The 13,135-nt window shown below is 45.2% G+C and overlaps 1 protein-coding gene across 2 annotated transcripts in view; it reads left to right on the plus strand.

Annotated features, from left to right (window-relative positions):
* Nucleotides 1-13,135, plus strand: part of FZD6 (frizzled class receptor 6) — a 106,101-nt gene that overhangs the window by 10,487 nt on the left and 82,479 nt on the right. For both annotated transcript variants that reach the window (XM_069731733.1, XM_069731734.1), the window contains exon 2: nucleotides 12,340-12,714. In XM_069731733.1, the coding sequence (XP_069587834.1) occupies nucleotides 12,496-12,714 (219 nt within the window). In that variant the 5' untranslated portion in view covers nucleotides 12,340-12,495. The remainder of the gene's footprint in view (nucleotides 1-12,339; nucleotides 12,715-13,135) is intronic.

Below are 13,135 nucleotides of genomic sequence, written 5' to 3' on the forward strand. Positions count from 1 at the left end.
CTAAGCTTGGTTCAATGAAAAGCCTGTGGGTAAGGCTACTTTCACACTAGCGTCGGCCCGTCGCAGTGCGTCGGGCCGACACATCCTGGGACAACGCAGCACAACGGGGGCAGCGGATGCAGTTGTACAACGCATCCGCTGGCCCATTGTGAGTTGCGGGGAGGAGGGGGCGGAGTTCCGGCTGCGCATGCGCGGTCGGAAATGGCGGACACGACGCACAAAAAAACGTTACATGTAACATTTTTTTGTTCCAACGGTCCGCCGCAACCGTCGCACGACGGTTGCGACGTGTGGCAATGCGTCGCTAATGTTAGTCTATGGGGAAAAAAACGCATCCTGTCAAAGTTGTCTCCAAAACGACGCATTGCGACGTGCGTCGTACGACGCTAGTGTGAAAGTAGCCTAAAGGGGCCGGTTGTGATTGTGGGGGGGGGGTCAGTTTTGATTGTGGGGGGGTCAGTTGTTCTTCTATGAAGAGTACGGTAATTAAAAATAAATGGCCCTTATATACCGTAGTGCTGTTATAATTTACGGTACGTTACAGATCTCAAAACGTGGTCCCTTCCATCAGCACTTGTCCAAATTTCTTTATTTTAGGCAAGTTCAAATTTATTAAAGGGGTTGTCCACTTCTAGACAGCCCCCTATTAATCGGTGCAGGTGGTTGAAAAAAAAATTGATACCTTTTGGACCGGCGCTTCACCTCTCTAATCCCAGCCGGTCTGCTGAGATCAACATATAGAAGGGGGTTCATGTCCGTTCTGAAGCCAATCAGCAGACACCTATTGGGTGACATTTATGAGATGTTGATCCCGGCTGCCGAAGTAGCGCTGAGTATAAAGGCGCTCCTCCAAGCTGGTCTGACAGATTTCGATATTTCATTTTTTTTTTTTTTACCACCTTGGACCAAGCAATGGACATCCCCTTTTAAATAAAGGTTGAGAAGAATATGAATGTTTTCTTTAAGAAACTGCCACTCATGCTTAAAGTCTGAGACTGGTATTGCAGGTCTGTTCCATTCAGGTGAGAACTAGGACCAAGTATGATCCTCTGTAGATCTGAGATGGACTCCTGATAGACGGGACAAGATGTAGTGCAGGTAGATGAATGAGATATTTGGGTTTAGATTTGCCCCGATATCATGTGGTGTCACAGGTTGTAGGATCCTCCCCGATGCTGAGACGCCTCTATCTTCTGAGTCCTAATAAAAGTATGAGATTAAACCCCTTTTTTAGACGCTGGGTATCAAGTTGTCAAAATTGACAATGCTGACAATCAGCTAATCGTTCTTTGCCTTGGGGGAAGTAACTTGCGCAAATGTCACAGCTAATCCGGCCAAGCCCCAAAAACAAAACTGGTGAAAGTAATGTACGCGGGAACACGCGGAAGACAAGCGCAGACCTTAGCCTTGAGTATTGGGGTGTCATATTTTTATTTTCTTTGGTGGTCCAGCAATGATTGATTCATCAATGTGTGAGCTTGGCGTGCAACTACAATGAAATACATTTTTGTTTGAAAAAGCAATTTTTTTAAAATTATCGTTTTGACTCTGTTTTAGGATAATTGACATTGCGGCAAGACTTCATGTTACCCAGTCACATGACATTATGCCCTTGTAGCATGTGCCGTCACCGGCCCAGTATACCCAAGCCATTGCAATGCTGATTTCAGGGGAAAATCCACTTTTCAGTTGTGTGACCATAGCCCGGAGCAGAGTCGGCATCCTGCGGCACTCCTGCTGTCCTAAACCTACAAATCCCAGTATGCTTTGACAGACTGTCAGGATATGCTGGGACTTGTAGTTTCAGAACAGCTGGAGTATCAGGCTGCCATCACACTATTAGTATTTGGTCAGTATTTTACATCAGTATTTGTAGCCAAAACCAGGAGTGGAACAAATAGAGGAAAAGTATAATAGAAACATATGCACCACTTCTGTATTTATCACCCACTCCTGGTTTTGGCTACAAATACTGATGTAAAATACTGACCAAATACTGAGTGTGACGACAGCCTCACACGGGGTCCTCTCCCCTCTGTACCAGTCTGTCATTGTAAATTTGTTTACTGTAAACGATATCTATAACCCTGTACGTAACCCCTTCCAGCACCATGGAATTAATGGTGCTATATAAATAAATAATAATAATAGTAATAATATCAAGGCTGTGCTGACTCCTGACATAGGAAAAGGTTTTTATTTAGGCTACTTTCACACATCAGGTTTTTGCCGTCAGGCTTAATCCGGCGAATTAAAAAAAAAAAAACGGATCTGGCAAAAGTTGCCTCCAGATCTGTGTTTTTTTTTTTTTTTTCTTATAGACGTGTATTAGCGCCGGATTGTGACGGATGGCCTCATGTTTCATCTGTTTTTCACCGGATCCATTGAAAAATTGTTTTCTGGAGAAAATGGGCAAAGTAACTTTTTTTTTTTTTTTTATCCGTCGAAAAAACGGACAGCGATGACTCCGGCGTCCGAAGTTTGCTATAATGAAAGCCTATGGCACCGGATCTGTGAACTGATGAATCCAGCAACGGATTCCGTATTTTTCAATTGAGCATGCCCCGTAGCAACATTTCTCTCGCTCTCTCTCTCCAGGACTGAGCACATGTTAGTTACCATTGCCAAATCATATGGTAAAAATAGGGGTGGGATAGGGAGACATATAGAGGTCCAGGATATATCAGGCTCTTTAGTCAGGGGATAGGGACGTTTCCAGGGTGGGGTATAAGAGTCCATGATTGATCAAGCTCCTCTTAGTCTGTGGCAGGCACTGACATATTCCGCTGCTTTGGCCGCTGCACTTTCCTCTTCCCCCAGTATTATCGGCAGTTTCTCTTCCTCCATGGAGGTGAAGTCTGGGAGGAGATCAAACAGTCTCTTGAAGTGAGTGTCCCTCACTGCGGAGTATTTGGGCACCTCAGCAGGAAGTGGGCCTCCTGGGGGCACTGCTGTCAGAGTCTGCTCTCTCGGGGCTTGTAGTTCTGTTGGTGCTGCCCGGATTTGATGAGTAGGCTTTGGGCGCTCAGTCTCTATCAGCTCAGGATATGTCGCTCTTTGGGGTTTTCTAGTTTCTCTAGATATAGGGCCAGTTTGTACTCCCTCTGTAGGTTCTGGTATATCGTCAGTTTCTTCTTTGTGTACCATGTTCTGGATTTCACCTTTTGTCAGGCCATGTAGGTTGATGGCTTGGTCAGACTGGCTTTGGGTACTTTTTGTTGGGAGGCTTTCTGGTATAAGGAAGGCTTTGTGATGGTAGGAGCTGGGACTGCTACTTTGTAGATGAGCCTTGAATAACAGTGGGAATCTGCTTGGCAGGCGCTGTTTGATGTGCTCCGATGGACTTGGAGAAGATGCTTGCAGAACTCTAGGTGGAATATTTGTCAGCCCAGCTTCCCACTTTGACCAGTTTGGGTGTGAGACTGGGCCCCAGACCTCACTGCCGTACAGAAGGATTGGGGCAATGATGGAGTCAAAGATTTTAGCCAGACGGTTACTGGTACCTTGAGATGGTACAGACGTCTTCTGATGGCATAGAAGGCTTTGGATGCCTTGTCTTTTAGCAACTCTATTGCTTGCTTGACTGGCTGAGTTCTAGGCCCAGGTAGGTGTACCTGTTGGTTTCTGTAAGTGGACAGTTGTCTATCATAAAGGCAGGATGGCCAGTAGGTTTCTGCTTTCCTTTCCGAAACACCATGATATTAGTTTTCTTCTGGTTGATTGGCAGTGCCCATGTGCTGCTGAAGGTCTCTAGGATTTTCAGATGATCTCAGAGGCCTTTCTCTGTTGGTGATAACAGCACGAGGTCATCCGCATACAGCAGAAATTTCACCTGGGTGTCATGGAGGGTGAGTCCTGGTGCTGAGGAGGACTCTAGGGCCACTGCCAGCTCATTAATGTAGATGTTAAAGAGCATTGGACTGAGGCTGCAGCCCTGTCTCACTCCTCGGCTCTGTTGGAAATAGGCCGTCCTCCTTCCGTTGACCATCACACTGCAACTGTTCTCAGTGTAGGAGCTTCGGATGACGTCATATGTTTTGCCTCCTATTCCGCTCCCCAGCAGTTTTAGGAATATCCTGGGTTCCACACTGAGTCAAAGGCCTTCTTGAAGTCCACAAAACAAGTGTATATCTTCCCGTTCTTTGTATTGTGGACGTGGCTCTTGATGAGGCTGTGCAGAGTGTAGATGGGGTCAGTGGTGCGGTGGTTCGGCATGAACCCTGCTAGGCTCTTGCTGAGGACGTTGTGCTCGGTGAGGAAGGTGAGGATCCTCTTGTTCAGGATGCAGTTGAAGAGTTTACCCAGGTTGCTTCTGACACATATCCCCCGGTAGTTTACTGGGTTGTACTTGTCTTCGTTTTTGTGTATAGGGGTTATGAGGCCTTGGTTCCAATTTGGGGAAGCAGCCGGCCTGCAGTACAATATTAAATAGTTTTGTTATCACAGCCTGGATGTCTGGAGGGCTGTATTTCAGCATTTCTGGGAGGATCCCATCTGGACCGCTACCTTTTTTTTTACCTTTTATCTGTGTGATCCTTTCTGTTATTTCTGACAGTGTGATTGGTGTATCCAGAGGATTTTGCAAATCTTTGAACTTTTCCTCCATATCTTTCAGTTTTTTCACAGGCTTTTTGTGCCAGGTTCATGTTTTCACTTGGGATGTCATTGTAAAGGTCCTTGAAGTACTGGAGCCAGATGTTGCCACTCTGGATGTGGAGGCTGTTGCTTTTCTGGTTAGATCCAAGGTGATTCCACAGTACCCAAAAATTGTTGTCTTCAAGGGCATCTTGGAGTTGGAGGAGTTTGGTAGAGATGTGGTTTTGCTTTTTCTTTGAGGATGGCTTTGTAATTTCGTTGTACGGTGTAGTAGGCTTCTCTCAGAGCGGGGGGTGTTGGGGTCTCTGTGTTTATTTGAGGCCGTTCTTAGGGCCTTCCTTATGGTCTTTCATTCTTTGTCAAACCAGTTGTTGGGATTTTGGTTACCTAGCCTCTTGTTGATGCTTCTTTTCATGTTAGACATTTCTGCCATGGCATATACAGTAGAATGTCGTTAAGGTCTCTTACCGTTAGATGTACTCCTTCTTGGTTAAGTTCATACACGTTATTATGGAAGCGTTGGAGCTTCTCCTTGATCTCTGGTCTGTTGATGGCATCTTTGTATTTTGGAGCCGACATCTTGGACCATTTGAAGGATGGTGGCAAGCTAAAGAGGCCGGTCTTTAGCGGGGTTTGTGAGGGTGATTTCTTTGTGGATTTGATGTATATAGGAGCAGTAGGTTGTGGTCTGACAGATGTGTTTGTGGGGTGACTATAAGGGTGCCAATATTTGTAGGGTCCATATCTGTGATGGCATAGTCTCTCACTGCTGCCCACATGGGAGTTTAAGGTATGTCTTCCCAGTGAGTCTCCCTTGGTGTGGCTATTGAGGATACAAAGTCCAAGGCATAGGTTCAACAGTGTTCTGCCGCTTTTATTAAATGTGCAATCGTAGCTGTTCCTGTCTGTGCACTGGATTGTCACAGTCGGTATCTGCTCCAAATATATAGATGTTTCTATCAGTGGTCAGGTACTCTTTCCCTTCCCGTTCTTGCATTGAGGTCTCCGTAGATGAGAACGTTGCCAAGAGTCTGGAAACGGGCAGCTTCAGTCTTTAGGGTCTCAAAGCTTTCTGGGTTGAAGTATGGAGACTCCGTCGCATCAGGTTTTTCGCAATTTGCAACAGATCCGGTTTTTTTTTTTTTTCCCCTAAAACTAGCCGGATTCAGCCCGACAGTGAAAACCTGATGTGTGAAAGTAGCCTTAGGCTATTTGCACACGTTGCAGATTAGTGTGCAGATTTTTCCTCACAGATTTTGAAAAATCCGCAGGTAAAACGCACTGCGTCTTTTGTGCGGATTCCACCTGCGGTTTTACACCTGCGGATTCCTATTGAGGAGCAGATGTGAACCGCTGAGGAATCCGCACAAAGAATTGACATGCTGCAGAAAATACAACGCAGCGTTTCCGCACGGTGTTTTCCGCACCATGGGCACTGCGGATTTTGTTTTCCATAGGTTTACATGGTACTGTAAACAGGATGGAAAACTGCTGCGAATCCGCAGCAGCCAAATCTGCAACGTGTACACATACCCTTAGATGCGTTAGATTTCTGGCTCTATGGATTCATCCATGCGCACAACCTGGTGTCTTCGGTGTGCTCGAAAAATGTTTGAGTCCCCATGGCTGCATGTGTCTCGGCTGTTAGGCAATCCCTGTGTGACTTGTGGCTGTCGAACAGCCGCGGAGGCTCAAGCATATTTTTCGAGCACACCGAAGTCACTCTGTTAGCACACGAGCATGTATGGATAACACCTTATCCCAGCACGTTTGCCCATCAGTAACATTTATATAATATAGCACAAGTATATTATTGTGTGACTGGAGGAAACAGATTGTAGCAGATCAGCCGCTTGAGCCATCACTGAAAATGGCAGGATCCACCTGGAGCCTCATGTTCTCAGTTGAGACTCAGGTCGATATCTGCTTAAAGTCCCTTCCTAAACAATATTAATCTGTAGCGTCTTCATGGCCAGATACCTGGTAAGCTGAGGAGAAGGTGGCAATATCTGATCTAGGGATTTTCAGAAGGACTAGCAGATCCTTATCAGTTGATCTTGGGGCTTGTGATGGAGACTGATTCTTGGCCGTGTATATAATTAGCATTGTAGGTTCTATACATATGAAAATGGTGCTGGCTGGAGAACAAAAAGGAGGTAACACAAAATGTAGAGATTGCAGACGTGGCAGTAATACCGGGGCCCTGGTGCCTGATATGGCCTTTTTTAGACAAGATGTAGCCTTGAATGACAATGGGGGGGGGGAATCCATGTGCGGTGAGGTGGAGAAAAAGATTAAAATTCCGCCAATGTTTAAAGGGAACCTGTCACCTGAATTTGGCGGGACAGGTTTTGGGTCATATGGGTGGAGTTTTCGGGTGTTTGATTCACCCTTTCCTTACCCGCTGGCTGCATGCTGGCTGCAATATTGGATTGAAGTTCATTCTCTGTCCTCCGTAGTACATGCCTGCACAAGGCAAGATTACCCTGCGCAGGCATGTACCACGGAGGACAGAGAATGAACTTCAATCCAATATTGCAGCCAGCATGCAGCCAGCGGGTAAGGAAAGGGTGAATCAAACACCCGAGAACTCCACCCATATGACCCAAAACCTGTCCCGCCAAATTCAGGTGACAGGTTCCCTTTAAGTTTTTTGCATCATTTGTTGTGCAGTAAAAAATAACCTCCAGGTCTGAACAATTACGGCGGTACAAAGCAGGCGTAGGTTTTGTTTGTGTGTTATCCTCCTTACACCCAGAAACCCCTCTAACCTTATTAATATTCCCTGCATGCCTGCTGTCTCTTTCAATTGTGCCCTTTGGAATTCTCGCTCTGTGTGTAATAAACTCTCCTTCATTCATGACTTCTTCCTTTCTAATTCTCTTAATCTCCTGGCTCTTACTGAAACCTGGATCCAGCAGTCAGACACCACCGCTGCTGCTGCTCTTTCATATGGTGGACTACACTTTTCTCATACCCCAAGATCAGACAACAGAGCAGGTGGAGGCGTTGGTCTGCTCCTTTCACCCAAATGTACTTTCCAAGTTATCCCCCAAGTACCCTCACTTGTCTTCCCTTCCTTTGAGGTCCATGTGGTCAGACTCTACGTCCCCTTCTCCATGCGAGTGGCGGTGGTGTATCGTCCTCCCGGCCCCTCTCATCAGTTCCTGGATCACTTTGCCACCTGGCTTCCACACTTTCTCTCCTGTGACACCCCCACCCTTATCATGGGTGATTTCAACATCCCCATTGCCTCTCCCCTCTCCCCATCTGCTTCTCACCTTTTATCTCTATCCTCCTCTTTTGGCCTCTCGCAGCATACTAACTCTCCAACACATGAAGATGGAAACTCCCTTGACTTGGTCTTCTCCCGACTTTGCTCAGTGGATGATTTCACAAACTCCCCTCTCCCGCTCTCTGACCACAACCTTCTTTCATTCTCTATCAAGAACTGCCATCCCGCTCAGGTCACCCCCACTTTCCACACCTATAGAAACATACAGGCCATTAACACCCAGAAACTTATGAAGAACTTGCAGTCCTCATTGGCCCCTATTTCCTCCATCTCATGTCCTGATTCTGCATTGAAGCATTACAATGAAACCCTGCAAAGTGCTCTGGATGAAGCTGCTCCTCCTATACAGAAAACAACTCGGCACAGACGGCAACAACCGTGGCACACGCTGCAAACACGTTTCCTGCAGCGGTGCTCCAGGTGCGCAGAACGTCTGTGGAGAAAATCTAATCTACCAGAAGATTTCATCCATTATAAGTTCATGCTAAAGACATACAATTCTGCCCTTCACCTCTCCAAACAAACCTACTTCAACACCCTCATCACCTCCCTGTCCAATAACCCTAAACGTCTCTTTGACACGTTCCAGTCCCTACTCAACCCAAGAGAGCAGGCCCCAACCACGGATCTCCGTGCTGACGATCTGGCCAATTACTTCAAAGAAAAAATTGACCACATTCGACAGGAAATCATCTCCCAATCTCGTCATACCATGCACTGTCCTCCCTCCCCCACTGCATCTAGTTCACTCTCTGACTTTGAAGCAGTTACAGAAGAAGAAGTAAGCAGGCTCCTTGCATCTTCTCGCCCGACCACTTGCACCAGTGACCCCATTCCGTCACATCTCCTCCAGTCCCTTTCCCCGGCTGTCACCTCTGACCTAACAAAAATATTCAACCTTTCCCTCACTTCCGGTATTTTTCCCTCCTCATTTAAGCATGCCATCATACATCCATTACTTAAAAAACCATCCCTCGACCAAAACTGTGCCGCTAATTATAGACCTGTCTCTAATCTTCCCTTCATCTCTAAACTCCTCGAACGCCTGGTCCACTCCCGTCTTACCCGCTATCTCTCAGATAACTCTCTTCTCGACCCTCTTCAATCTGGCTTCCGCTCTTTACACTCTACTGAAACTGCCCTCATTAAAGTCTCTAATGACCTACTAACAGCTAAATCTAATGGTCACTACTCCATGCTAATTCTCTTGGATCTCTCTGCAGCATTCGACACTGTGGATCATCAGCTCCTCCTCACTATGCTCCGCTCCATCGGCCTCAAGGACACCGTTCTCTCCTGGTTCTCCTCCTATCTCTCTGACCGATCCTTCACTGTATGTTTTGCTGGTTCCTCCTCCTCTCACCTTCCCCTTACTGTTGGGGTTCCTCAAGGATCAGTCCTAGGCCCCCTACTCTTCTCGTTGTATACTGCCCCTATTGGACAAACAATCAGTAGATTTGGTTTCCAGTACCATCTCTATGCTGACGACACCCAATTATACACTTCTGCTCCCGATATCACACCGACCTTTTTAGAAAACACCAGTGATTGTCTTACCGCTGTCTCTAACATCATGTCCTCCCTCTATCTGAAACTAAACCTGTCAAAAACTGAACTCCTCGTGTTCTCTCCCTCTACTAACCTACCTTTGCCTGACATTGCCATCTCCGTGTGCGGTTCCACCATTACTCCAAAGCAACATGCCCGCTGCCTTGGGGTCATCCTTGATTCTGACCTTTCATTCACCCCCTACATCCGATCACTGGCTCGCTCTTCTTACCTGCATCTCAAAAACATTTCTAGAATTCGCCCTTTTCTTACTTTCGACTCTGCAAAAACTCTTACTGTTTCACTTATTCATTCTCGTCTGGACTATTGTAACTCTCTACTAATCGGTCTCCCTCTTGCAAAACTCTCCCCGCTCCAATCTGTCCTGAATGCTGCAGCCAGGATCATATTCCTCACCAACCGTTACACCGATGCCTCTACCCTGTGCCAGTCATTACACTGGCTACCCATCCACTCCAGAATCCAGTACAAAACTACTACCCTCATCCACAAAGCACTCCATGGCTCAGCACCACCCTACATCTCCTCCCTGGTATCAGTCTACCACCCTACCCGTGCCCTCCGCTCCGCTAATGACCTCAGGTTAGCATCCTCAATAATCAGAACCTCCCACTCCCGTCTCCAAGACTTTACACGTGCTGCGCCGATTCTTTGGAATGCACTACCTAGGTTAATACGATTAATCCCCAATCCCCACAGTTTTAAGCGTGCCCTAAAAACTCATTTGTTCAGACTGGCCTACCGCCTCAATGCATTAACCTAACGATCCCTGTGTGGCCTATTTATAATAAAAAAAAAAAAAAAAGGTTCCTCGCATCATGTTCTCATACACTTTATGCAGTATTAGCCCTCTGTGTCTGTACTGCTACATACTTAGGCAGGTAACTGGTTCATGCAGCTTTACATGAACACCTGAGCCTTACACTATAGCTGGTCCGAATAACTAAAGCAATTGTTACCATCCACCTCTCGTGTCTCCCCTTTTCCCCATAGTTTGTAAGCTTGCGAGCAGGGCCCTCACTCCTCCTGGTATCTGTTTTGAACTGTATTTCTGTTATGCTGTAATGTCTATTGTCTGTACAAGTCCCCTCTATAATTTGTAAAGCGCTGCGGAATATGTTGGCGCTATATAAATAAAAATTATTATTATATTATTATTATTATTATTATTCTTATACTATAGACGGGTCTGCACACATTTTATGTTTTTTTATGACAGTTATGTCATTAAACCTGAAGGATTTCCTAGTACCAGCAAAGTGAATGAGATTCCTGAAGTCTCAATCACACATTGCCTATTTTTCCTTGCAGATTTGAAGCAGTTTCATATCTTCAGAATGGCAGTTTTCTCAGCAATTTTTGCAGTTTGTTTTCATCTGAATGGGAAAAATGCATCAAGGAACACAAGCAACCCCCCTCCCCCCTCCCCCCACCCACACACACATTTTTAATGCAGCGTTTTTCCTTCCAACAGACACATTTTTGATGCAGAAATGGCTGCAACAAATACATAACATGTGCACATACCCTAGGAGGATTTAAAAAATACTATGATTTGTAAAAAAAATAAATAAATACGTTATGCTTTGGTTCCCCATTTTCTGAGACCCAAAAGTTTATAATTTTTCAGTTGATGGACATATATTTGTGTGCTTTTTTTCATGTGACATTGTTTAAATTTGGAGCAGATTCCAAATCCGAATTATTTTTTTTATTTTAAATCCACTTGGTTAGCTTTTCAAAAATCCTCTAAGTAAGCTCATATGGACAGCAGTTGACTTATGTTGAAATTAATTAAGAAGCGTATTTGAAGACTTTTTTAAAGGAGGATTTTGGAGCTGATCCACTTCGAAATCGTCTTCATAAAACCATGTGAATCTAGCCTTTGATATGGATTTTGTGGAAAGAAGTGGAATATTCTTGAATGGCCAAGTCAGTCACCTGATCTCAACCCAATTGAGCAGCATTTCACTTGTTAAAGACTAAACTTCAGACAGAAAGGCCCACAAGTAAACCGCAACTGAAAACCACCGCAGCGAAGGCCTGACAGAGCATCAAAAAGGAGGAAACACAGCGTCTGGTGATGTCCATGAGTTCAAGACTTCAGGCAGTCATTGCCAACAAAGGGTTTTCAACCAAGTACTAGAAATGAACATTTTATTTAAAACTATTGAATCTGTCCAATTACTTTTGGTCCCTTTAAAAACAGGGTGGCACATGTTAAGGAGCTGAAACTCCTAAACCCTTCATCCAATTTTAATGTGGATACCCTCAAATGAAAGCTGAAAGTCTGAACTTCAACTGCATCTGAATTGTTTTGTTTAAAATTCATTGTGGTAATGTCTGTAACCAAAATTAGAAAAATGTTGTCTCTGTCCAAACATATATGGACTTAACTGTAATTTCAACTTGGATTTCTTCGTTTCCCCTAAGGTGTTTGATTCTTGCAGCCTGACACAAAAGTCATAGTTTTTAAAGGGTCCATCAACGAGAGCCAGAAAACGGTTGCATTGGCTAAGTGCAAACATAATCTTTTATGTTTACTTTTTCATATTTTTTTTTTTGCTGTGACCTGCTTTTATAAGGCATTACACTCTGCTGCCATAAACCTATGAAAGTCGCTTTGACTGTTTTAGTGGTCCGTGACACGTGCATTCATGGCTTTTGGGATTAGAGTTCCCAGTAAGTTTACAACTATATGGATTTGGTAACTAATTGATACAACATATTGGAATGACATCACCGGTCCCCACATATTCATGAAGGATGTTGGTGCATCGATCTGCCATATTGTATGTACGAGTACTGTGACATTTAGTACAGGATGTTATTATTTTTTTTATGCTAATTGTCATCCTTTTGTTTTTTGTTCTGTGCAGGATGATCAGGAGAAGTAAATGCTGTGTTATTCCACAGCCTGGCATTGTGTTACTTCCCGAGAATGTTCACAGCAAGGACCGGAAACATCACCGTCCATGATCTCCTAATATCGGGTTATTCATACACTTGATGAGACTCCATTCTGCCTGGAATTAATGTACTGCAATACCTTTAACTCTCAGCGGTCTTCCAAGATGTGGTGTTTTGGGGTTACCATCCTGTCCACATTACTGCTGCCTGCTGTGGAAGGTCACAGTTTGTTCACTTGTGAGCCCATTACAGTGCCTAGATGTATGGGCATGTCCTATAATATGACCTTCTTTCCAAACCTTTTGGAGCACTACGACCAAGCAATCGCAGCTACGAAAATGGAGGTAAGTGTCATTGGTTCCAAAATAGGTATTCCATAATGTCCTGGTATGCGTGCCCCCCCCATAGCGGTCATGGTATGCGTGGCAGGTAGCTATCCTGGTGTTCATGCTTCCGATTCCCAAAAAAAACCATCCTACTCGCCCTCGCAGCACCTCGTTCTAGCGCCAGCAGCTCTTCCTGTGCTGAGTGATCATGTGGCACCGCTCATTAAGGCAATGAATATTCCCTCCACGCCTATGGGAGTGGAGACGTGTGCATATTCATTACCTTAATGAGCAGTGCCACGTGATCGCTCAGCACAGGAAAAGCTGCTGTAAGCCGGGACCAACGAGATGCTGCGAGGGCACGCTGGAGGGTGAGTAGGATGTCTTCTGGAAGCCGGCGGCTGCGTATGTCACTGTGTGCGCTCTAAGAGAAATGACT

This window comes from Ranitomeya imitator, chromosome 6, assembly GCF_032444005.1.
Source record: "Ranitomeya imitator isolate aRanImi1 chromosome 6, aRanImi1.pri, whole genome shotgun sequence".
Lineage (NCBI taxonomy): Eukaryota > Metazoa > Chordata > Amphibia > Anura > Dendrobatidae > Ranitomeya > Ranitomeya imitator.